This window comes from Coturnix japonica, unplaced genomic scaffold (genome assembly GCF_054131305.1).
Source record: "Coturnix japonica strain WE unplaced genomic scaffold, WE-NBRP24 Scf136, whole genome shotgun sequence".
Taxonomy (NCBI): Eukaryota; Metazoa; Chordata; class Aves; order Galliformes; family Phasianidae; genus Coturnix; species Coturnix japonica.
In genome coordinates this window covers 9,736-35,803 of record NW_028189039.1, presented here as the reverse complement: position 1 = coordinate 35,803, position 26,068 = coordinate 9,736, and the positions used below count along the sequence as shown (strand labels likewise).

The 26,068-nt window shown below is 55.4% G+C and overlaps 1 protein-coding gene across 1 annotated transcript; it reads left to right on the top strand.

Annotated features, from left to right (window-relative positions):
• Positions 1 to 165: 165 nt before the first annotated feature.
• LOC146751108 (synaptophysin-like) lies at positions 166 to 25,374 on the top strand. The gene is made up of 5 exons (XM_085535588.1): positions 166 to 214; positions 891 to 956; positions 6,323 to 6,447; positions 12,608 to 12,809; positions 25,064 to 25,374. The coding sequence occupies exons 1-5, from the start codon at positions 197 to 199 to the stop codon at positions 25,352 to 25,354; spliced, it is 702 nt and encodes a 233-aa protein (XP_085391714.1). The 5' UTR covers positions 166 to 196; the 3' UTR covers positions 25,355 to 25,374.
• The last annotated feature ends 694 nt before the right edge of the window (positions 25,375 to 26,068 follow it).

Genomic DNA, 26,068 nt, shown 5'->3' with positions numbered 1-26,068 from the left:
TCCCCCCCCGAGCGGCTGTTCCATTCTCCCCCATTCATTCCTATTACCCAGAACTAAGATGGCGCCGCCCTCTCCCCCTTCCTGACGTCACTTCCGCCCTTCCTCTTTGGCTGTTCCAATCTCCTCCCCCTCTCGGCTGTTCCCCCCTCGGCCGCTCCCCCCCCCGCGGCGCTGCGTCTCCCCCTCAGCCGCAGCCATGGAGGTGGTGAATCAGGTACGATAATAACAACCCCCCCCCCCCCCCCCCCTTAATTTAACCCCCCAATTTGGGGGTCTCAGGAGGGTCGTAGGGGGGGTAACTCACATGCATTAGATGCACCGGACACGGGGGTCCATTGCACGGGGGGGGTCGTTTTGCAACGAGCCCCCACCTTATAAAGAGGGGGGGGGGATGGATAAGGGGGGGGGGCTCGGATTGCAAAACGGGGAGGGATTAGAGGGGGGGGCGACGGGTGGGGGGGTGGGGGGGGGCGAGGGGGGTCGTGGGGTGGATGGAGGGGTGGGGGGGTGGGAAGGGGGGGGGAGGGAGGGGGGTTTGTGTGGGCTCGATGGGGGGGGGGGGTCAGTTCGGAGGCGTTTTTCTCCCTTAAGGGGGGGTTTTATGGCTTCGGGAAGGGTCCAAATGGATCCGGGGGGGTCGATTTACCCCGGGGGGGTGGATTTGATAAGGGGGGGGGGGGCAATAAAAGGGGGGGGGGGCAATAAAAAGGGGGGGGGGGGGGGGGGAGGGGTTTAATGCGGCAGCATCGTTCTATGGATGGATGGGGGGGGGGGGGGGGAGTGATGCAGCATTGGGGGCGGGGCGTGACGTCACGGGGCGGGGCGTGACGTCACGGGGCGGAGGTGTGACGTCATGATGACGTCGATTTCTCCCCCCCCCCTCGTTGCAGTTGGTGGCCGGGGGCAACTTCCGGGTTCTGAAGGAGCCGCTGGGCTTCATCAAAGTGCTGGAGTGGGTGAGAATGGGAGAAAATGGGGCGAAAATGGGGGAATTTGGGCAAAAATGGGTCAGAAATGGGGAATTTGGGGTAAAAATGGGGGGATTTGGGTCAAAATGGGGTCAGAAATGGGGGATTTGGGGCAGAAATGGGGGAAATTGGGGCAAAAATCGGGGAATTTGGGGTAGAAATGGGGGAATTTGGGTCAAAATGGGTCAAAAATGGGGGATTTGGGGCAAAAATGGGGGAAATAGGGGCAAAAATGGGGGAAATTGGGGCAAAAATGGGGGAAATAGGGGCAAAAATGGGGGAAATAGGGGCAAAAATGGGGGAAATTGGGGCAAAAATGGGGGAAATAGGGGCAGAAATGGGCGAAAATGGGGCGAAAATGGGGCAAAAATGGGGGAAATTGGGGCAAAAATGGGGGAATTTGGGGCAAAAATGGGGGAATTTGGGTAAAAAATGGGTCAGAAATGGGGAATTTGGGGTAAAAATGGGGGAATTTGGGGCAAAATGGGGTCAGAAATGGGGGATTTGGGGCAAAAATGGGGGAAATTGGGGCAGAAATGGGGGAATTTGGGGCAAAAATGGGGAAATTTGGGTCAAAAATGGAGAAATTTGGGGCAAAATGGGGTCAGAAATGGGGGATTTGGGGCAAAAATGGGGGAAATTGGGTAAAAAATGGGGGAAATAGGGGCAGAAATGGGGAAATTTGGGGCAAAAATGGGTCAGAAATGGGGGAAATGGGGCAAAAATGGGGGAATTTGGGTAAAAATGGGGGAATTTGGGGTAAAAATGGGAGAAATTGGGGCAAAAATGGGGGAAATTGGGGCAAAAATGGGGGAAATGGGGGCAGAAATGGGGAAATTTGGGGCAAAAATGGGGGAATTTGGGGCAAAAATGGGGGAATTGGGGTAAAAATGTGTCAGAAATGGGGGATTTGGGGCAAAAATGGGGGAAATTGGGGCAAAAATGGGGGAAATTGGGGCAAAAATGGGGGAATTTGGGTAAAAAATGGGGTCAGAAATGGGGAAATTTGGGGCGAAAATGGGGGAAATTGGGGCAAAAATGGGGGAAATTGGGGCAAAATAGGGTCAGAATTGGGGGAAATGGGGCAAAACTGGGGAAATTTGGGTCAAAAATGGGGCAAAAATGGGGGGATTTGGGTAAAAAATGGGGTCAGAAATGGGGAAATTTGGGGCAAAAATGGGGGAAATTGGGGCAAAAATGGGGGAATTTGGGGTAAAAATGGGGAAAATTGGGGCAAAAATGGGAGAATTTCAGGCAAAAATTGGGGGATTTGGGGCAGAAATGGGGGAATTTGGGTCAAAATGGGGTCAGAAATGGGGAATTTGGGGTAAAAATGGGGGAAATAGGGGCAAAAATGGGGAAAATTGGGGCAAAAATGGGGGAATTTGGGGCAAAAATGGGGGAATTTGGGGCAAAATGGGGTCAAAAATGGGGGATTTGGGGCAAAAATGGGGGAATTTGGGGCAGAAATGGGGGAAATTGGGGCTGAAATGGGGAAATTTGGGGCAAAAATGGGGGAAATTGGGGCAGAAATGGGGGAATTTGGGGCAAAAATGGGGGAATTTGGGGCAAAAATGGGGGAAATAGGGGCAAAAATGGGGGAAATAGGGGCAGAAATGGGGAAATTTGGGGCAAAAATGGGGGAAATAGGGGCAGAAATGGGGAAATTTGGGGCAAAAATGGGGGAATTTGGGGCAAAATGGGGTCAAAAATGGGGGATTTGGGGCAAAAATGGGGGAATTTGGGGCAGAAATGGGGGAAATTGGGGCTGAAATGGGGAAATTTGGGGCAAAAATGGGGGAAATTGGGGCAGAAATGGGGGAATTTGGGGCAAAAATGGGGGAATTTGGGGCAAAAATGGGGGAAATAGGGGCAAAAATGGGGGAAATAGGGGCAGAAATGGGGAAATTTGGGGCAAAAATGGGGGAAATAGGGGCAGAAATGGGGAAATTTGGGGCAAAAATGGGGGAATTTGGGGCAAAATGGGGTCAAAAATGGGGGATTTGGGGCAAAAATGGGGGAATTTGGGGCAGAAATGGGGGAAATTGGGGCTGAAATGGGGAAATTTGGGGCAAAAATGGGGGAAATTGGGGCAGAAATGGGGGAATTTGGGGCAAAAATGGGGGAATTTGGGGCAAAAATGGGGGAAATAGGGGCAAAAATGGGGGAAATAGGGGCAGAAATGGGGAAATTTGGGGCAAAAATGGGGGAAATAGGGGCAGAAATGGGGAAATTTGGGGCAAAAATGGGGGAATTTGGGGCAAAAATGGGGAAATTTGGGTCAAAATGGGGTCAAAAATGGGGGATTTGAGGCAAAAATGGGGGAATTTGGGTCAAAATGGGGTCAGAAATGGGGAAATTTGGGGCAAAAATGGGGGAAATTGGGGCAAAAATGGGGGAATTTGGGGCAAAATGGGTCAGAAATGGGGAAATTTGGGGCAAAAATGGGGGAATTTGGGGCAAAATGGGTCAGAAATGGGGAAATTTGGGGCAAAAATGGGGAAATTTGGGGCAAAATGGGGGAAATTGGGGCAAAAATGGGGGAATTTGGGTAAAAATGGGTCAGAAATGGGGGATTTGGGGCAAAAATGGGGGAAATTGGGGCAAAAATGGGGGAAATTGACCCAAAAATGGGGGAAATAGGGGCAAAAATGGGGGAAATTGGGGCAAAAATGGGGGAAATAGGGCCAGAAATGGGGGGAATTGGGGCAGAAATGGGGGAAATTGGGGCAAAAATGGGAGAATTGGGGCAAAAATGGGGGAAATAGGGGCAGAAATGGGGGAATTTGGGGCAAAAATGGGGGAATTTGGGTCAGAAATGGGGAAAATGGGGTCAGAAATGGGGGAAATTGACCCAAAAATGGAGGAAATTAACCCAGAAATGAAGGAAATTAACCCAAAATGGAGGAAATTGACCCAAAAATGGGGGAAATTGACCCAAAAATGGAGGAAATTAACACAAAAATGCAGGAAATGGAGCCTAAAATGGGGGAAATTGACCCAAAAATGGGGGAAATTGACCCAAAAATGGGGAAAATGGGGTCAGAAATGGGGGAAATTGACCCAAAATGGAGGAAATTAACCCAAAAATGGAGGAAATTAACCCAGAAATGGGGGAAATGGACCCAAAATCTGGCCCCATAGCCCCCCTATCCCCCCATAGATCCCCCATATCCCCCCATAGAACCCCCATATCCCCCCATAGAACCCCCATATCCCCCCATAGATCCCCCATATCCCCCCATAGATCCCCCATATCCCCCCATATCCCCCCCATAGATCCCCATATCCCCCCATAGATCCCCATATCCCCCCATAGATCCCCCATATCCCCCCATATCCCCCCCATATCCCCCCATATCCCCCCATATACCCCCATATCCCCCCATAGATCCCCCATATCCCCCCATAGATCCCCCATATCCCCCCATAGATCCCCATATCCCCCCATAGATCCCCATATCCCCCCATAGAACCCCCTTATCCCCCCATATCCCCCCATAGACCCCCTATATCCCCCCATATCCCCCCATAGATCCCCCATATCCCCCCATAGACCCCCATAGAACCCCTATATCCCCCCATAGATCCCCACAGATCCCCCATATCCCCCCATAGATCCCCCATATCCCCCCATAGATCCCCCATAACCCCCCATATAATCTCCTCCTCCCCATTAATCCTAATCCCCCTTTAATCCCCCATTAATCCCCCCCATATCCCCCCCATAGATCCCCCATATCCCCCCATAGATCCCCCATATCCCCCCATAGAACCCCTATATGCCCCCATATCCCCCCATAGATCCCCTATATGCCCCCATATCCCCCCATAGATCCCCCATATCCCCCCATATCCCCCCATAGATCCCCATATCCCCCTATATCCCCCCATAGAACCCCCATATCCCCCCATAGATCCACATATCCCCCCATATCCCCCCATAGATCCCCCACATCCCCCCATAGATCCCCAATATCCCCCCATATAACCCCAATATCCCCCCATAGATCCCCATATCCCCCTATATCCCCCCACAGAACCCCCATATCCCCCCATAGATCCCCCATATCTCCCCATAGATTCCCTAAATCCCCCCATAGATCCCCGATATCCCCCCATAGAACCCCTATATGCCCCCATAGATCCCAATATCCCCCCATATCCCCCCATAGATCCCCCATATCTCCCCATAGATCCCCTATATCCCCCCATAGATCCCCATATCTCCCCCATATCCCCCCATAGAACCCCCATATCCCCCCATAGAACCCTCATATTGCCCCATAGACCACCCAAATCCCCCCATGCCCCCCATAAATCCCCCATATCCCCCCATAGATCCCCTATATGCCCCCATATCCCCCCATAGATCCCCTATAGATCCCCCATATCCCCCCATAGACCCCCATATCCCCCCATTTATCCCCCATATCCCCCATAACCCCCCCATATCCCCCCATAGAACCCCTATATCCCCCCATATCTCCCCATAGAACCCCTATATGCCCCCATAACCCCCATATATCCCCCATAGATCCCCCATATCCCCCCATATCTCCTCATAGATCCCCATATCCCCCCATATCCCCCCATATATCCCCCATAGACCCCCTATATCCCCCCATATCCCCCCATAGAACCCCTATATGCCCCCGTATCCCCCCATAGACCCCCCATATCCCCCCATAGAACCCCTATATCCCCCTATATCCCCCCATAGATCCCCCATATCCCCCCATAGATCCCCCTATATCCCCCATATCCCCCCATATCCCCCCATAGAACCCCTATATGCCCCCATAACCCCCCATATCCCCCCCATATCCCCCCATAGATCCCCCATATCCCCCCATATCCCCCCATAGAACCCCCATATCCCCCCATAGATCCCTCATATCCCCCCATAGACCCCCTATATCCCCCCATATCCCCCCATAGATCCCCATATCCCCCCATATCCCCCCCATAGATCCCCATATCCCCCCATAGAACCCCCTTATCCCCCCATAGATCCCCATATCCCCCCATATCTCCTCATAGATCCCCATATCCCCCCATAGATCCCCTATATACCCCCATAGATCCCCATATCCCCCCATAGAACCCTTATATGCCCCCATATCCCCCCATAGACCACCCATATCCCCCCATGTCCCCCCATAGATCCCCCATATACCCCCATAGAACCCTATATCCCCCCATATACCCCCATAGATCCCCATATCCCCCCATAACCCCCATAGATCCCCATATCCCCCCATAGAACCCTTATATGCCCCCATTTATCCCCCATATCCCCCCATATATCCCCCATAACCCCCATAACCCCCCATATCCCCCCCTATTTGCAGCTGTTCTCCATCTTCGCCTTTGGGACGTGTGGGGGTTATGGGGGCTCCTTTCGCCTCAGCATCGAATGTCCCACCCCCAACCTCAGCCGACCCAGCATCCCCGTGGCCTTCGAATACCCCTTCAGGTGAGTTATGGGGCAGCTATGGGGCAGCTATAGGGCAGCTATGGGGCAGCTATGGGGCAGCTATGGGGCAGCTATGGGGTTGTTATGGGGCAGCTATGGGGCAGCTATGGGGTTGTTATGGGGCAGGTATGGGGCAGCTATAGGGCAGTTATGGGGTGTGTATGGGGCAGCTATGGGGCAGCTATGGGGCAGCTATGGGGCGTCTATGGGGTGTCTATGGGGCAGCTATGGGGCAGCTATGGGGCAGCTATAGGGCAGCTATGGGGCAGCTATGGGGCGTCTATGGGGTGTCTATGGGGCAGCTATGGGGCAGCTATGGGGCAGCTATGGGGTTGTTATGGGGCAGCTATGGGGCAGCTATGGGGTTGTTATGGGGCAGGTATGGGGCAGCTATAGGGCAGTTATGGGGTGTGTATGGGGCAGCTATGGGGCAGCTATGGGGCAGCTATGGGGCGTCTATGGGGTGTCTATGGGGCAGCTATGGGGCAGCTATGGGGCAGCTATAGGGCAGCTATGGGGCAGCTATGGGGCGTCTATGGGGTGTCTATGGGGCAGCTATGGGGCAGCTATAGGGCAGCTATGGGGCAGCTATGGGGTTGTTATGGGGCAGCTATGGGGCAGCTATAGGGCAGCTATGGGGCAGCTATGGGGCAGCTATAGGGCAGCTATGGGGTTGTTATGGGGCAGCTATAGGGCAGCTATGGGGCAGCTATGGGGCAGCTATGAGGCAGCTATGCGGCAGCTATGGGGCAGCTATGGGGCAGCTATAGGGCAGCTATGGGGTTGTTATGGGGCAGCTATAGGGCAGCTATGGGGCAGCTATGGGGCAGCTATGGGGCAGGTATGGGGTCTCTATGGGACAGCTATAGGGCAGCTATGGGGCAGCTATGGGGCAGCTATGGGGCAGCTATTGGGCAGCTATAGGGAAGCTATGGGGCAGCTATAGCACAGCTATGGGGTTTCTATAGCACAGGTATGGGGAAGCTATAGGGCAGCTATGGGGCAGCTATGGGGCAGCTATAGGGCAGCTATGGGGTTGTTATGGGGCAGCTATGGGGCAGCTATGGGGTTGTTATGGGGCAGCTATGGGGCAGCTATGGGGCAGCTATGGGGCAGCTATGGGGTTGTTATGGGGCAGCTATGGGGCAGCTATGGGGCAGCTATAGGGCAGGTATGGGGCAGCTATAGGGCAGGTATGGGGCAGCTATGGGGCAGCTATGGGGAAGCTATGGGGCAGCTATAGGGCAGGTATGGGGCAGCTATGGGGCAGCTATGGGGCAGCTATGGGGCAGCTATGGGGTATCTATGGGGCAGCTATGGGGCAGCTATAGGGCAGCTATGGGGCAGCTATGGGGCAGCTATGGGGTTGTTATGGGGCAGCTATGGGGCAGCTATGGGGAAGCTATGGGGCAGCTATGGGGCAGCTATGGGGTTGTTATGGGGAAGCTATGGGGCAGCTATGGGGTTTCTATAGCACAGCTATGGGGAAGCTATAGGGCAGCTATGAGGCAGGTATGGGGCAGCTATAGGGCAGGTATGGGGCAGCTATGGGGCAGCTATGGGGCAGGTATGGGGCAGCTATAGGGCAGCTATGGGGCAGCTATAGGGCAGGTATGGGGCAGCTATAGGGTAGCTATGGGGCAGCTATAGGGCAGCTATGGGGTTGTTATGGGGCAGCTATGGGGCAGCTATAGGGCAGGTATGGGGTTGTTATGGGGCAGCTATGGGGCAGCTATAGGGCAGCTATGGGGCAGCTATGGGGCAGCTATGGGGTAGCTATGGGGCAGCTATGGGGCAGCTATGGGGTTGCTATGGGGCAGCTATGGGGCAGCTATGGGGCAGCTATGGGGCAGCTATGGGGCAGCTATAGGGCAGCTATGGGGTTGTTATGGGGCAGCTATGGGGCAGCTATAGGGCAGGTATGGGGTTGTTATGGGGCAGCTATGGGGCAGCTATAGGGCAGCTATGGGGCAGCTATGGGGCAGCTATGGGGCAGCTATGGGGCAGCTATGGGGTTGTTATGGGGCAGCTATGGGGTTGTTATGGGGCAGCTATGGGGCAGCTATAGGGCAGCTATGGGGTTGTTATGGGGCAGCTATGGGGCAGCTATGGGGCAGCTATGGGGCAGCTATAGCACAGCTATGGGGAAGCTATAGGGCAGCTATGGGGCAGCTATAGGGTTGTTATGGGGCAGCTATAGGGCAGCTATGGGGCAGCTATGGGGCAGCTATAGGGCAGCTATGGGGTTGTTATGGGGCAGCTATGGGGCAGCTATGGGGCAGCTATGGGGCAGGCATGGGGTTTCTATAGCACAGCTATGGGGAAGCTATAGGGCAGCTATGGGGCAGCTATGGGGTTTCTATAGCACAGCTATGGGGAAGCTATAGGGCAGCTATAGGGCAGCTATGGGGCAGCTATGGGGCAGCTATGGGGCAGCTATGGGGTTGTTATGGGGCAGGTATGGGGCAGCTATGGGGCAGCTATGGGGTTGTTATGGGGCAGCTATAGGGCAGCTATGGGGCAGCTATAGGGCAGCTATGGGGCAGCTATGGGGTTGTTATGGGGCAGCTATAGGGCAGGTATGGGGCAGCTATGGGGCAGCTATGGGGTTGTTATGGGGCAGCTATAGGGCAGGTATGGGGTTGTTATGGGGCAGCTATGGGGCAGCTATAGGGCAGCTATGGGGCAGCTATAGCACAGCTATGGGGAAGCTATAGGGCAGCTATGGGGCAGCTATAGGGCAGGTATGGGGCAGCTATAGGGCAGCTATGGGGTTGTTATGGGGCAGCTATGGGGTATCTATGGGGTTGTTATGGGGCAGCTATGGGGCAGCTATAGGGCAGATATGGGGCAGCTATGGGGTTGTTATGGGGCAGCTATGGGGCAGCTATAGGGCAGCTATGGGGTTGTTATGGGGCAGCTATGGGGCAGCTATAGGGCAGGTATGGGGTTGTTATGGGGCAGCTATAGGGCAGCTATAGGGCAGGTATGGGGTTGTTATGGGGCAGCTATGGGGCAGCTATAGGGCAGCTATAGGGCAGGTATGGGGTTGTTATGGGGCAGCTATGGGTCAGAAAGGCACAAGGTTGGAGGGGGAGGGGTCTGTAGGACTATAGGGTGGGATGTGGGGTGGGGTCTATAGGGCTTGGGGGGCAGAGGAGCCATAGAGATGAACTGGGGGTCCATAGGGGTCTATGGATGAGTTGTGGGGCAGCTATGGGGCAGCTATGGGGCAGCTATGGGGCAGCTATGGGGCAGCTATAGGGCAGCTATGGGGCAGCTATGGGGCAGCTATGGGGCAGCTATTGGGCAGCTATGGGGCAGCTATGGGGCAGCTATGGGGCAGCTATGGGGCAGCTATGGGGCAGAAAGGCACAAGGTTGGAGGGGAGGGTCCATGGTGATGGGGGGATATGGGAGAGGTTGGGGGTCTGTAGTGCCCCCTTTAATGGCACTTCCTGCTTTTGGCTCTAACCCCGCCCCCTCCTATCTCCCCGCTCTCTGATTGGCTCCTCCCCTCACTAACCCCGCCCCTTCCTATCTCCCTGCTCTCTGATTGGCTCCATCCCTCACTAACCCCGCCCCTTCCGGTTCCAACACCTCTCCCTCTTGCGGGTACTTCCTGCTTCCGGCTCTAGCCCCGCCCACTTCTGCCTCTAACCCCGCCCCTTTTTGCCTCCTCGCTCTCTGATTGGCTCCTTCCCTCACTAACCCCGCCCCTTTTTGCCTCCCCGCTCTCTGATTGGCTCCTTCCAGCTTTAACCCCGCCTTTTCCGGTTTGAGCACCCCTCCCTCTAGCTAGCACTTCCTGCTTCCGGCTTTAGCCCCGCCCACTCCCGTCTCCCCGCTCTCTGATTGGCTCCTTCCCTCACTAACCCCGCCCTTTCCTGTCTTCCCGCTCTCTGATTGGCTCCATCCCTCACTAACCCCGCCCCTTCCGGTTCCAGCAGCTCTCCCACTTGCGGGCACTTCCTACTTCCGGGTTCCCATAGGCGCGCGTCTTCCTGCTTCCGGCCCAAGCCCCGCCCACTCCCTGCTCTAACCCCGCCCCTTTTTGCCTCCCCGCTCTCTGATTGGCTCCTCCCCTCACTAACCCCGCCCCTTCCTGTCTCCTCGCTCTCTGATAGGCCGCTTTCAGCTCTAACCCCGCCTATTCCGGTTTGAGCACCCCTCCCTCTAGCAAGCACTTCCTGCTTCCGGCTTTAGCCCCGCCCCCTCCTGCCTCCCCGCTCTCTGATTGGCTCCTTCCCTCACTAACCCCGCCTTTTCCTATCTCCCTGCTCTCAGATTGGCTCCTCCCCTCACTAACCCCGCCCCTTTTTGCCTCCCCGCTCTGATTGGCTCCTCCCCTCACTAACCCCGCCCCTCTCTGTCTCCCCACTCTCTGATTGGCTCCTCCCCTCACTAACCCCGCCCCTTCCTATCTCCCTGCTCTCTGATAGGCTTCTTCCGGCTTTAACCCCGCCTCTTCCGGTTTGAGCACCCCTCCCTCTAGCTAGCACTTCCTGCTTCCGGCCCAAGCCCCGCCCACTTCTGCCTCTAGCCCCGCCCCCTTCTATCTCCCTGCTCTCTGATTGGCTCCTCCCCTCACTAACCCCGCCCCTTCCGGTTCTAGCATCCTACCCTATTGTAGGCACTTCCTACTTCCGGGTTCCCATAGGCGCGCGTCCTCTTGCTTCCGGCTCTAACCCCGCCCCCTCCTGTCTCCCCGCTCTCTGATTGGCTCCTCCCCTCACTAACCCCGCCTCTTCCTATCTCCCTGCTCTCAGATTGGCTTCTTCCGGCTCTAACCCCGCCCCTTCCGGTTTGAGCACCCCTCCCTCTAGCAAGCACTTCCTGCTTCCGGCCCAAGCCCCGCCCACTCCCTGCTCTAACCCCGCCCCTTTTTGCCTCCCCGCTCTCTGATTGGCTCCTTCCCTCACTAACCCCGCCCCTTCCTATCTCCCTGCTCTCTGATTGGCTCCATCCCTCACTAACCCCGCCTCTTCCGCTTCCAGCACCACTCCCTCTAGCTAGCACTTCCTGCTTCCGGCCCAAGCCCCGCCCACTTCTGCCTCTAGCCCCGCCCCCTCCTATCTCCCCGCTCTCTGATTGGCTCCTCCCCTCACTAACCCCGCCCCTTCCTATCTCCCTGCTCTCAGATTGGCTCCTTCCAGCTCTAACCCCGCCCCTTCCGCTTCCAGCACCTCTCCCTCTAGCTAGCACTTCCTGCTTCCGGCTTTAGCCCCGCCCCTTTTTGCCTCCGCGCTCTCTGATTGGCTCCTTCTCTCACTAACCCCGCCCCTTCCGGTTCCAGCACTGCTCCCTCTAGCAAGCACTTCCTGCTTCCGGCCCAAGCCCCGCCCACTCCCTGCTCTAACCCCGCCCCTTTTTGCCTCCCCGCTCTCTGATTGGCTCCTCCCCTCACTAACCCCGCCCCTTCCTGACTCCCTGCTCTCTGATTGGCTCCTTCCAGCTCTAACCCCGCCTCTTCCGCTTCCAGCACCACTCCCTCAAGCACTTCCTGCTTCCGGCTCTAGCCCCGCCCACTTTTGTACTAACCCCACCTCCTCCTGTATCCCCGCTGATTGGCTCCTCCCCTCACTAACCCCGCCCCTTCCTATCTCCCCGCTCTCTGATAGGCTCCTTTCAGCTATAACCCCGCCCCTTCCGGTTCCAGCACCCCTCCCTCTTGCGGGCACTTCCTGCTTCCGGCCCAAGCCCCGCCCACTCCCTGCTCTAACCCCGCCCCTTTTTGCCTCCCCGCTCTCTGATTGGCTCCTCCCCTCACTAACCCCGCCCCTTCCTATCTCCCTGCTCTCTGATAGGCTCCTTCTGGCTTTAGTCCCGCCTCTTCCGGTTCCAGCAGCACTCCCTCTAGCAAGCACTTCCTGCTTCCGGCCCAAGCCCCGCCCACTTCTGCCTCTAGCCCCGCCCCCTTCTGTCTCCCCGCTCTCTGATTGGCTCCATCCCTCACTAACCCCACCCCTTCCGGTTCCAGCAGCGCTCCCACTTGCGGGCACTTCCTACTTCCGGGTTCCCATAGGCGCGCGTCTTCCTGCTTCCGGCCTAAGCCCCGCCCACTCCCTGCTCTAACCCCGCCCCCCTTTGCCTCCCCGCTCTCTGATTGGCTCCTCCCCTCACTAACCCCGCCCCCTTCCTGTCTCCTCGCTCTCTGATAGGCTGCACCAGGTGTATTTCGAGGCTCCTTCCTGTCTTCCGGCCACGCCCCCCGAGCGCGTGTTCCTGGTCGGCGACCATTCGTCGGCCGCTCAGTTTTACGTCACGGTGGCGGTTTCCGCTTTCCTTTATTCTCCAATCTCATTGGCTGCTTACATCTGTCGCCCCGCCCACTTCCGGCCAGGAAATCCCGCCCCAAGGATTGTAGGTTCATTTTATGAATGAATGAATGAATGAATGAATGAATGAATGAATGAATGGGGTTGAATGGAGTTGAATGGGGTTGAATGGGGTTGAATGGGGTTGAATGGGGTTGAATGGGGTTGAATGGGGTTGAATGGGGTTGAATGGGATTGAATGGGGTTGAATGGGGTTGAATGGGGTTGAATGGGGTTTAATGGGGTTTAATGGGGTTGAATGGGGTTGAATGGGGTTGAATGGGGTTGAATGGGATTGAATGGGGTTTAATGGGGTTGAATGGGGTTGAATGGGGTTGAATGGGGTTTAATGGGGTTGAATGGGGTTGAATGGGGTTGAATGGGATTGAATGGGGTTGAATGGGGTTGAATGGGGTTGAATGGAGTTTAATGGGGTTGAATGGGGTTTAATGGGGTTGAATGGGGTTGAATGGGGTTGAATGGGGTTGAATGGGATTGAATGGGGTTTAATGGGGTTTAATGGGGTTTAATGGGGTTGAATGGGGTTGAATGGAGTTTAATGGGGTTGAATGGGGTTGAATGGGATTGAATGGGGTTGAATGGGGTTTAATGGGGTTGAATGGGGTTTAATGGGGTTTAATGGGATTGAATGGGGTTTAATGGGGTTGAATGGGGTTGAATGGGGTTGAATGGGGTTGAATGGGGTTGAATGGGGTTGAATGGAGTTTAATGGGGTTTAATGGGGTTTAATGGGGTTGAATGGGGTTGAATGGGGTTGAATGGGGTTGAATGGGATTGAATGGGGTTTAATGGGGTTGAATGGGGTTGAATGGGGTTGAATGGGGTTGAATGGGGTTGAATGGGATTGAATGGGGTTGAATGGGGTTGAATGGGGTTTAATGGGGTTGAATGGAGTTTAATGGGGTTGAATGGGGTTTAATGGGATTGAATGGGGTTGAATGGGATTGAATGGGGTTTAATGGGGTTTAATGGGGTTGAATGGGGTTTAATGGGATTGAATGGGGTTTAATGGGGTTTAATGGGGTTGAATGGGATTGAATGGGGTTGAATGGGGTTGAATGGGGTTGAATGGGATTGAATGGGGTTGAATGGGGTTGAATGGGGTTGAATGGGGTTGAATGGGGTTGAATGGGGTTGAATGGGGTTGAATGGGGTTGAATGGAGTTGAATGGGGTTGAATGGGGTTGAATGGGGTTGAATGGGGTTGAATGGGGTTGAATGGGGTTGAATGGGATTGAATGGGGTTGAATGGGGTTGAATGGGGTTGAATGGGGTTTAATGGGGTTGAATGGGGTTGAATGGGATTGAATGGGGTTCAATGGGGTTGAATGGGGTTGAATGGGGTTGAATGGGGTTGAATGGGGTTTAATGGGGTTGAATGGGGTTGAATGGGGTTGAATGGGGTTGAATGGGGTTGAATGGGGTTGAATGGGGTTGAATGGAGTTTAATGGGGTTGAATGGGGTTGAATGGGGTTGAATGGGGTTGAATGGGGTTGAATGGGGTTTAATGGGGTTGAATGGGGTTGAATGGGATTGAATGGGGTTGAATGGGGTTGAATGGGGTTGAATGGGGTTTAATGGGGTTGAATGGGGTTGAATGGGATTGAATGGGGTTCAATGGGGTTGAATGGGGTTGAATGGGGTTGAATGGGGTTGAATGGGGTTTAATGGGGTTGAATGGGGTTGAATGGGGTTGAATGGGGTTGAATGGGGTTGAATGGGGTTGAATGGGGTTGAATGGAGTTTAATGGGGTTGAATGGGGTTGAATGGGGTTGAATGGGGTTGAATGGGGTTGAATGGGGTTTAATGGGGTTGAATGGGGTTGAATGGGGTTGAATGGGGTTGAATGGGGTTTAATGGGGTTGAATGGGGTTTAATGGGGTTGAATGGGATTGAATGGGGTTGAATGGGGTTTAATGGGGTTGAATGGGGTTGAATGGGGTTTAATGGGGTTGAATGGGGTTGAATGGGGTTGAATGGAGTTTAATGGGGTTGAATGGGGTTGAATGGGGTTGAATGGGGTTGAATGGGGTTTAATGGGGTTGAATGGGGTTGAATGGGGTTGAATGGGGTTGAATGGGGTTTAATGGGGTTGAATGGGGTTTAATGGGGTTGAATGGGATTGAATGGGGTTGAATGGGGTTTAATGGGGTTGAATGGGGTTGAATGGGGTTTAATGGGGTTGAATGGGGTTGAATGGGGTTGAATGGAGTTTAATGGGGTTGAATGGGGTTGAATGGGGTTGAATGGGGTTGAATGGGGTTTAATGGGGTTTAATGGGGTTGAATGGGGTTGAATGGGGTTGAATGGGGTTGAATGGGGTTGAATGGGGTTGAATGGGGTTGAATGGGGTTTAATGGGGTTGAATGGGATTGAATGGGGTTGAATGGGGTTTAATGGGGTTGAATGGGGTTGAATGGGGTTGAATGGGGTTTAATGGGGTTGAATGGGGTTGAATGGGGTTGAATGGGGTTGAATGGGGTTGAATGGGGTTGAATGGAGTTTAATGGGGTTTAATGGGGTTGAATGGGGTTGAATGGGGTTGAATGGGGTTGAATGGGATTGAATGGGGTTGAATGGGGTTGAATGGGGTTGAATGGGGTTTAATGGGGTTGAATGGGATTGAATGGGGTTGAATGGGGTTGAATGGAGTTTAATGGGGTTTAATGGGGTTGAATGGGGTTGAATGGGGTTGAATGGGGTTGAATGGGGTTTAATGGGATTGAATGGGGTTTAATGGGGTTGAATGGGGTTTAATGGGGTTGAATGGGGTTGAATGGGGTTTAATGGGGTTGAATGGGGTTGAATGGGGTTGAATGGGGTTGAATGGGGTTGAATGGGGTTGAATGGGGTTGAATGGGGTTGAATGGGGTTGAATGGGGTTTAATGGGGGGGATAGAGATCTATGGGGCTGGGATCTATGGGGCTGGGATCTATGGGGTTTAATGGGGTTGAATGGGGTTTAATGGGGTTTAATGGGGTTTAATGGGGTTTAATGGGGGGGAGTAGAGATCTATGGGGCTGGGATCTATGGGGCTGGGATCTATGGGGCTGGAATCTATAGGGTTTAATGGGGTTGAATGGGGTTTAATGGGGGGGGATAGAGATCTATGGGGCTGGGATCTATGGGGCTGGGATCTATGGGGTTTAATGGGGTTGAATGGGGTTGAATGGGGTTTAATGGGGGGGGATAGAGATCTATGGGGCTGGATCTATGGGGCTGGATCTATGGGGCTGGGGATCTATGGGGCTGGGATCTATGGGGCTGGAATCTATAGGGTTTAATGGGGTTGAATGGGGTTTAATGGGGGGGCGTTGAGATCTATGGGGCTGGGATCTATGGGGCTGGATCTATGGGGCTGGGGTCAATGGGACCCATAGATCTATGGGGCTGGAATCTATGGGGCCTATTGATCTATGGGGCTGGGGTCAATGGGACCCATAGATCTATGGGGCTGGGAGCTATGGGGCTGGATCTATGGGGCCTGTTGATCTATGGGGCTGGGGTCAATGGGACCCATAGATCTATGGGGCTGGGATCTATGGGGCCCATAGATCTATGGGGCTGGGATCTATGGGGCTGGATGTATGGGGCTGGGATCTATGGGGTTGAATGGGGTTTAATGGGGGGGGTAGAGATCTATGGGGCTGGGACCTATGGGGCCTGTTGATCTATGGGGCTGGAGTCAATGGGACCCATAGATCTATGGGGCCTATTGATCTATGGGGCTGGATCTATGGGGCCTGTTGATCTATGGGGCTGGGGTCAATGGGACCCATAGATCTATGGGGCTGGGATCTATGGGGCCTATTGATCTATGGGGCTGGGATCTATGGGGCCCGGATCTATGGGGCTGGAATCTATGGGGTTTAATGGGGGGGGTTGAGATCTATGGGGCTGGGAGCTATGGGGCTGTTATGGGACCCATAGATCTATGGGGCTGGGAGCTATGGGACCCATAGATCTATGGGGCTGGGATCTATGGGGCCTATTGATCTATGGGGCTGGGATCTATGGGGCTGGGATCTATGGGGTTGAATGGGGTTGAATGGGGGGAGTTGAGATCTATGGGGCTGGGAGCTATGGGGCTGTTATGGGACCCATAGATCTATGGGGCTGGGATCTATGGGGCTGGGATCTATGGGGTTTAATGGGGTTGAATGGGGTTTAATGGGGGGGGTTGAGATCTATGGGGCTGGATCTATGGGGCTGGGGATCTATGGGGCTGGAGTCAATGGGACCCATAGATCTATGGGGCTGGAATCTATGGGGCCTATTGATCTATGGGGCTGGGATCTATGGGGCTGGGATCTATGGGGCCTGTTGATCTATGGGGCTGGGGTCAATGGGACCCATAGATCTATGGGGCTGGGATCTATGGGGCTGGGATCTATGGGGCTGGAATCTATGGGGCCCGGATCTATGGGGCTGGAATCTATGGGGTTTAATGGGGGAGTAGGGATCTATGGGGCTGGGGTCAATGGGACTCATAGATCTATGAGGCTGAGATCTATGGGGCTGGGATCTATGGGGCTGGAATCTATGGGGTTTAATGGGGTTTAATGGGGGGGGGTTGAGATCTATGGGGCTGGGATCTATGGGGCTGGGGTCAATGGGACCCATAGATCTATGGGGCTGGAATCTATGGGGCTGGATCTATGGGGCCTATTGATCTATGGGGCTGGAGTCAATGGGACCCATAGATCTATGGGGCTGGGGTCAATGGGACCCATAGATCTATGGGGCTGGGATCTATGGGGCCTATAGATCTATGGGGCTGGGATCTATGGGGCCCGGATCTATGGGGCTGGATCTATGGGGCTGGGGATCTATGGGGCTGGAATCTATGGGGTTTAATGGGGGAGGTAGAGATCTATGGGGCTGGATCTATGGGGCTGGGGATCTATGGGGCTGGAATCTATGGGGTTTAATGGGGGAGGTAGAGATCTATGGGGCTGGGGATCTATGGGGCTGGGGATCTATGGGGCTGGGGTCAATGGGACCCATAGATCTATGGGGCTGGAATCTATGGGGCTGGGATCTATGGGGCTGGGGATCTATGGGGTTTAATGGGAAGGGGGTTGGGAGCTATGGGGCTGGGATCTATGGGGCCCCATATCATGCCCCCATAGCATCCCATACCCCACATCTATGGGTCCTAGCCCCATATCTATGGGTCCCAGCCCCATAGCTCCCATATCAATGGCTCCCAGCCCCACATCCATGGGTCCCAGCCCCATAACTCCCATATCTCTGGGTCCCAGCCCCACATCTATGGGTCCCATAGTCCATAGCACTTTCCCAGCCCCACATCTCTGGGTCCCAGCCCCATAGCAGCTCTATCTATGGGTCCAGCCCCATATCTCTGGGTCCCAGCCCCACATCTATGGCTCTCAGCCCCACATCTATGGCTCTCAGCCCCACATCTATGGGTCCCAGCCCCATAGCAGCTCTATCTATGGGTCCAGCCCCACATCTATGGGTCCAGCCCCATAACTCCCACATCTATGGGTCCCAGCCCCACATCTATGGGTCCCAGCCCCACATCTATGGGTCCAGCCCCACATCTCTGGGTCTCTGTGCCCCACATCTATGGGTCCCAGCCCCACATCTGCCCCACATCTCTGGGTCTGCCCCACATCTATGGGTCCCAGCCCCATAGCAGCTCTATCTATGGGTCCCAGCCCCACATCTATGGGTCCCAGCCCCACATCTATGGGTCCCAGCCCCATAGCAGCTCTATCTATGGGTCTGCCCCACATCTATGGGACCCAGCCCCATAGATCCCCCATATCTATGGCTCCCAGCCCCACATCTATGGGTCCCAGCCCCATAGAGCCCACATCTATGGGTCCTAGCCCCACATCTGCCCCATATCTATGGCTCCCAGCCCCACATCTATGGGTCCCAGCCCCATATCAGCTCTATCGATGGGTCCAGCCCCACATCTATGGGTCCAGCCCCATAACTCCCATATCTATGGGTCCAGCCCCACATCTATGGGTCCAGCCCCACATCTATGGGTCCCAGCCCCACATCTATGGGTCCAGCCCCACATCTCTGGGTCTCTGTGCCCCATAGAGCCCACATCTATGGGTCCTAGCCCCACATCTGCCCCACATCTATGGGTCCAGCCCCACATCTATGGGTCTGCCCCACATCTATGGGTCCAGCCCCATAGCAGCTCTATCTATGGCTCCCAGCCCTATATCAATGGCTCTCAGCCCCACATCTATGGGTCTCAGCCCCACATCTATGGGTCCAGCCCCACATCTATGGGTCCCAGACCCCCCATATCAATGGGTCCCAGCCCCATAGAGCCCATATCTATGGATCCCAGCCCCATAACAGCTCTATCTATGGGTCCAGCCCCACATCTATGGGTCCCAGCCCCATAGAGCCCACATCTATGGGTCCCAGCCCCATAGCAGCTCTATCTATGGGTCCAGCCCCACATCTATGGGTCCCAGCCCCACATCTATGGGTCCCAGCCCCACATCTATGGGTCCCAGCCCCACATCTATGGGTCCAGCCCCACATCTATGGGTCCCAGCCCCACATTTATGGGTCTGCCCCACATCTATGGGTCCAGCCCCACATCTATGGGTCCCAGCCCCATAGCAGCTCTATCTATGGGTCCAGCCCCACATCTGCCCCACATCTCTGGCTCCCAGCCCCACATCTATGGGTCTGCCCCATATCTATGGCTCCCAGCCCCATAAGTCCTATATCTATGGGTCCCAGCCCCACATCTATGGGTCCAGCCCCACATCTATGGGTCCAGCCCCACATCTATGGGTCCCAGCCCCACATCTATGGGTCCCAGCCCCACATCTATGGGTCTGCCCCATATCTATGGCTCCCAGCCCCATAAGTCCTATATCTATGGGTCCCAGCCCCACATCTATGGGTCCCAGCCCCACATCTATGGCTCCCAGCCCCACATCTATGGGTCTGCCCCACATCTATGGGTCCAGCCCCACATCTATGGCTCCCAGCCCCACATCTATGGGTCCCAGCCCCACATCTATGGGTCTGCCCCACATCTATGGGTCCCAGCCCCACATCTATGGGTCCCAGCCCCATAACTCCCATATCTATGGGTCCCAGCCCCATAGCAGCTCTATCTATGGGTCCCAGCCCCACATCTATGGGTCCCAGCCCCATAGCAGCTCTATCTATGGGTCCCAGCCCCATAGATCCCCCATATCTATGGGTCCAGCCCCACATCTATGAGTCCCAGCCCCACATCTATGGGTCCCAGACCCCCCATATCAATGGGTCCCAGCCCCATATCTATGGGTCCCAGCCCCATAACTCCCATATCTATGGGTCCCAGCCCCATAGATCCCCCACATCTCTGGGTCCAGCCCCACATCTATGGGTCCAGCCCCACATCTATGGGTCCCAGCCCCATAGCAGCTCTATCTATGGGTCCCAGCCCCACATCTATGGGTCCAGCCCCACATCTATGGGTCCTAGCCCCACATCTATGGGTCCCAGCCCCATAACTCCTATATCTATGGGTCCCAGCCCCATACCGTGCCCCATAGCAGCTCTATCTATGGGTCCAGCCCCACATCTATGGGTCCAGCCCCATAGATCCCCCACATCTATGGGTCCCAGCCCCATAGCAGCTCTATCTATGGGTCCAGCCCCACATCTATGGGTCTGCCCCACATCTATGGGTCCCAGCCCCACATCAATGGCTCCCAGCCCCACATCTATGGGTCCCAGCCCCACATCTCTGGGTCCCAGCCCCACATCTATGGGTCCCAGCCCCACATCTGCCCCACATCTATGGGTCTGCCCCACATCTATGGGTCCCAGCCCCATAACTCCTATATCTATGGGTCCAGCCCCACATCTATGGCTCCCAGCCCCACATCTATGGGTCCAGCCCCACATCTATGGCTCCCAGCCCCACATCTATGGGTCCAGCCCCACATCTATGGGTCTGCCCCACATCTATGGGTCTCTGTGCCCCACAGGACCTGCTGGTGACGTCACTCCTGGCGTTCCTGTGGTTGGTCAGTTCGTGCGCCTGGGCCGTGGCTTTGGGTCACCCCCAATATCTATGGGTCCCAGCCCCACATCTATGGGTCCCAGCCCCACATCTATGGCTCCCAGCCCCACATCTATGGCTCCCAGCCCCATAGCAGCTCTATCTATGGGTCTGCCCCACATCTGTCCCATATCTATGGGTCTGCCCCACATCTGCCCCACATCTGTGGGTCTCTGTGCCCCATAGGACCTGCTGGTGACGTCGATCCTGGCCTATATCTATGGGTCCCAGCCCCATATCTCTGGGTCTCTGTGCCCCATAGAGCCCACATCTCTGGGTCCCAGCCCCACATCTCTGGGTCCCAGCCCCATAGATCCCCCATATCTATGGCTCCCAGCCCCATATCTATGGGTCCCAGCCCCATAACTCCCATATCTATGGGTCCCAGCCCCATAGCAGCTCTATCTATGGGTCTGCCCCACATCTCTGGGTCTCTGTGCCCCATAGAGCCCATATCTATGGATCCCAGCCCCACATCTATGGGTCTCTGTGCCCCATAGAGCCCATATCTATGGGTCCCAGCCCCACATCTCTGGGTCTCTGTGCCCCATAGAGCCCATATCTATGGATCCCAGCCCCATAGCAGCTCTATCTATGGGTCTGCCCCACATCTCTGGGTCCCAGCCCCATAGCAGCTCTATCTATGGGTCCCAGCCCCACATCTATGGCTCCCAGCCCCACATCTATGGGTCCCAGCCCCACATCTATGGGTCCCAGCCCCATAGCAGCTCTATCTATGGGTCTGCCCCACATCTATGGGTCCCAGCCCCACATCTATGGGTCCCAGCCCCACATCTATGGGTCCCAGCCCCATAGCAGCTCTATCTATGGGTCTCAGCCCCATAACTCCCATATCTATGGGTCCCAGCCCCACATCTATGGGTCCCAGCCCCATAGCAGCTCTATCTATGGGTCTCAGCCCCATAGCAGCTCTATCTATGGGTCCAGCCCCACATCTATGGGTCCCAGCCCCATAGAGCCCACATCTATGGGTCCTAGCCCCACATCTGCCCCACATCTCTGGGTCTCTGTGCCCCATAGAGCCCATATCTATGGGTCCCAGCCCCACATCTCTGGGTCTCTGTGCCCCATAGAGCCCATATCTATGGGTCCCAGCCCCACATCTCTGGGTCTCTGTGCCCCATAGAGCCCATATCTATGGGTCCCAGCCCCACATCTATGGGTCCCAGCCCCACATCTATGGGTCCAGCCCCATATCTATGGCTCCCAGCCCCACATCTGCCCCACATCTATGGGTCCCAGCCCCATAACTCCTATGTCTATGGGTCCCAGCCCCATAGATCCCCCATATCTATGGCTCCCAGCCCCACATCTATGGGTCCCAGCCCCATAGATCCCCCATATCTATGGCTCCCAGCCCCACATCTATGGGTCCAGCCCCATAACTCCCATATCTATGGGTCCCAGCCCCATAGATCCCCCACATCTATGGGTCCCAGCCCCATAGCAGCTCTATCTATGGGTCTGCCCCACATCTATGGGTCCCAGCCCCACACCTATGGGTCCAGCCCCACACCTATGGGTCCAGCCCCACATCTATGGGTCCAGCCCCACATCTATGGGTCCAGCCCCACATCTATGGGTCCCAGCCCCACATCTATGGGTCCCAGCCCCATAGCTCCCATATCTATGGGTCCCAGCCCCACATCTGCCCCACATCTATGGGTCCCAGCCCCATAGAGCCCATATCTATGGGTCCAGCCCCATATCTATGGGTCCCAGCCCCACATCTATGGGTCTGCCCCACATCTATGGGTCTGCCCCACATCTATGGCTCCCAGCCCCACATCTATGGGTCCCAACCCCATAACTCCTATATCTATGGGTCCAGCCCCACATCTATGGGTCTGCCCCACATCTATGGCTCCCAGCCCCACATCTATGGGTCCAGCCCCACATCTATGGGTCCCAGCCCCATAGATCCCCCACATCTATGGGTCCCAGCCCCACATCTATGGGTCCAGCCCCACATCTCTGGGTCTGCCCCACATCTATGGGTCCCAGCCCCACATCTATGGGTCCCAGCCCCACATCTATGGGTCCCAGCCCCATAGCAGCTCTATCTATGGGTCCCAGCCCCGCATCTCTGGCTCCCAGCCCCACATCTATGGGTCCCAGCCCCATAGATCCCCCACATCTATGGGTCTGCCCCACATCTATGGGTCTGCCCCACATCTATAGGTCTGCCCCACATCTATGGGTCTCTGTGCCCCATAGTGCCCCTATCTATGGGTCCAGCCCCACATCTATGGGTCCAGCCCCACATCTCTGGGTCCCAGCCCCACATCTATGGGTCCCAGCCCCACATCTATGGGTCCAGCCCCACATCTATGGGTCTCAGCCCCACATCTATGGGTCCAGCCCCACATCTATGGGTCCCAGCCCCACATCTCTGGGTCTCTGTGCCCCATAGAGCCCATATCTATGGGTCCCAGCCCCACATCTATGGGTCCCAGCCCCACATCTATGGGTCCCAGCCCCACATCTATGGGTCCCAGCCCTATATCTATGGGTCCCAGCCCCATAGCTCCCATATCAATGGCTCCCAGCCCCACATCCATGGGTCCCAGCCCCATAACTCCCATATCTATGGGTCCCAGCCCCATAGCAGCTCTATCTATGGGTCCCAGCCCCACATCTATGGGTCCAGCCCCATAGATCCCCCACATCTATGGGTCCCAGCCCCATAGCAGCTCTATCTATGGGTCTGCCCCACATCTATGGGTCCCAGCCCCATAGAGCCCATATCTATGGGTCCCAGCCCCATATGGGTCCCAGCCCCATATCTATGGGTCCCAGCCCCATAGAGCCCACATCTATGGGTCCCAGCCCCACATCCATGGCTACCAGCCCTATATCTATGGGTCCCAGCCCCATAGCAGCTCTATCTATGGGTCCAGCCCCACATCTGCCCCATATCTATGGGGCCCAGCCCCATAGATCCCCCACATCTATGGGTCCCAGTCCCACATCTATGGGTCCAGCCCCACATCTATGGCTCTCAGCCCCACATCTATGGGTCCCAGCCCCATAGCAGCTCTATCTATGGGTCTCAGCCCCATAAGTCCTATATCTATGGGTCCCAGCCCCACATCTATGGGTCCCAGCCCCACATCTATGGGTCCCAGCCCCACATCTATGGGTCCCAGCCCCACATCTATGGGTCCCAGCCCTATATCTATGGGTCCCAGCCCCATAGCTCCCATATCAATGGCTCCCAGCCCCACATCCATGGGTCCCAGCCCCATAACTCCTATATCTATGGGTCCCAGCCCCATAGCAGCTCTATCTATGGGTCCAGCCCCACATCTATGGGTCCCAGCCCCACATCTATGGGTCTCTGTGCCCCATAGCACCTCTATCTATGGGTCCCAGCCCCATAGCTCCCATATCTATGGCTCCCAGCCCCACATCTATGGGTCCCAGCCCCACATCTCTGGGTCTCTGTGCCCCATAGAGCCCATATCTATGGGTCCCAGCCCCATATCAATGGGTCCCAGCCCCATAGCTCCCATATCTCTGGGTCCCAGCCCCATAGCAGCTCTATCTATGGGTCCCAGCCCCACATCTATGGGTCCCAGCCCCATAGATCCCCCATATCTATGGCTCCCAGCCCCACATCTATGGGTCCCAGCCCCATAGCAGCTCTATCTATGGCTCCCAGCCCCACATCTATGGCTCCCAGCCCCACATCTATGGGTCCCAACCCCATAACTCCCATATCTATGGGTCCCAGCCCCACATCTGCCCCACATCTATGGGTCTGCCCCACATCTATGGGTCCAGCCCCATAGAGCCCATATCTCTGGGTCCCAGCCCCATAGCAGCTCTATCTATGGGTCCCAGCCCCACATCTATAGGTCCAGCCCCACATCTATGGGTCCCAGCCCCACATCTATGGGTCCCAGCCCCATATCTATGGGTCCAGCCCCATATCTATGGGTCCCAGCCCCACATCTATGGGTCCCATACCCCATAACTCCTATATCTATGGGTCCCAGCCCCATAACTCCTATATCTATGGGTCCCAGCCCCATAGCAGCTCTATCTATGGGTCCCAGCCCCATATCTATGGCTCCCAGCCCCATAGCAGCTCTATCTATGGGTCTGCCCCACATCTATGGGTCCCAGCCCCATAGCAGCTCTATCTATGGGTCCCAGCCCCACATCTATGGGTCTGTGCCCCATAGGACCTGCTGGTGACGTCACTCCTGGCGTTCCTGTGGTTGGTCAGTTCGTGCGCCTGGGCCGTGGCTTTGGGTGACGTCAAAGCGGCGACGGATCCGGGTTCGGTTCTGACCCAAATCGGAGCCTGTAGGAGCGGGGGGGTGGGACGGTGCCGACCAATCAGCTCCGCCCACATGGCGGGACTCAACACCTCCGTGGTGAGTCATTGGTTGGTTTCGCTCTTGGTCCCGCCCACCTTGTGTTGTGATTGGTTGGTTGGGTTCGTGGTCCCGCCCCCCTCCAAGAGTGATTGACGTCCAATCGCATCCCTATATCCCCCCATATACCCCCTATATAACCCCATAGAACCCCATAGACCCCATATAACCCCATATAACCCCATATAACCCCATATAACCCCATATAACCCCATATAACCCCCATAGAACCCCATATAACCCCCATATAACCCCATATTCCCCCATAGAACCCCATATAACCCCATATAATCCCATATAACCCCATATAACCCCTATATAACCCCATAGAACCCCATATAACCCCATATAACCCCATTATAACCCCACTATAACCCCATATAACCCCATAGAACCCCATATAACCCCATATAACCCCCATAGAACCCCATAGAACCCCATAGAACCCCATAGAACCCCATAGAACCCCATAGAACCCCATAGAACCTTATTATAACCCCATATAACCCCATATAACCCCATATAACCCCATATAACCCCATATAACCCCATTATAACCCCATTATAACCCCATAGAACCCCATTATAACCCCATTTAACACCCATATACCCCATATAACCCCCATATAACCCCATATAACCCCATATAACCCCATAGAACCCCATAGAACCCCATAGAACCCCATATAACCCCATATAACCCCATATAACCCCCATATAACCCCATAGAACCCCATATACCCCCATATCACCCCATATAACCCCATATAACCCCATATACGCCCATATACCCCCATATACCCCCATATA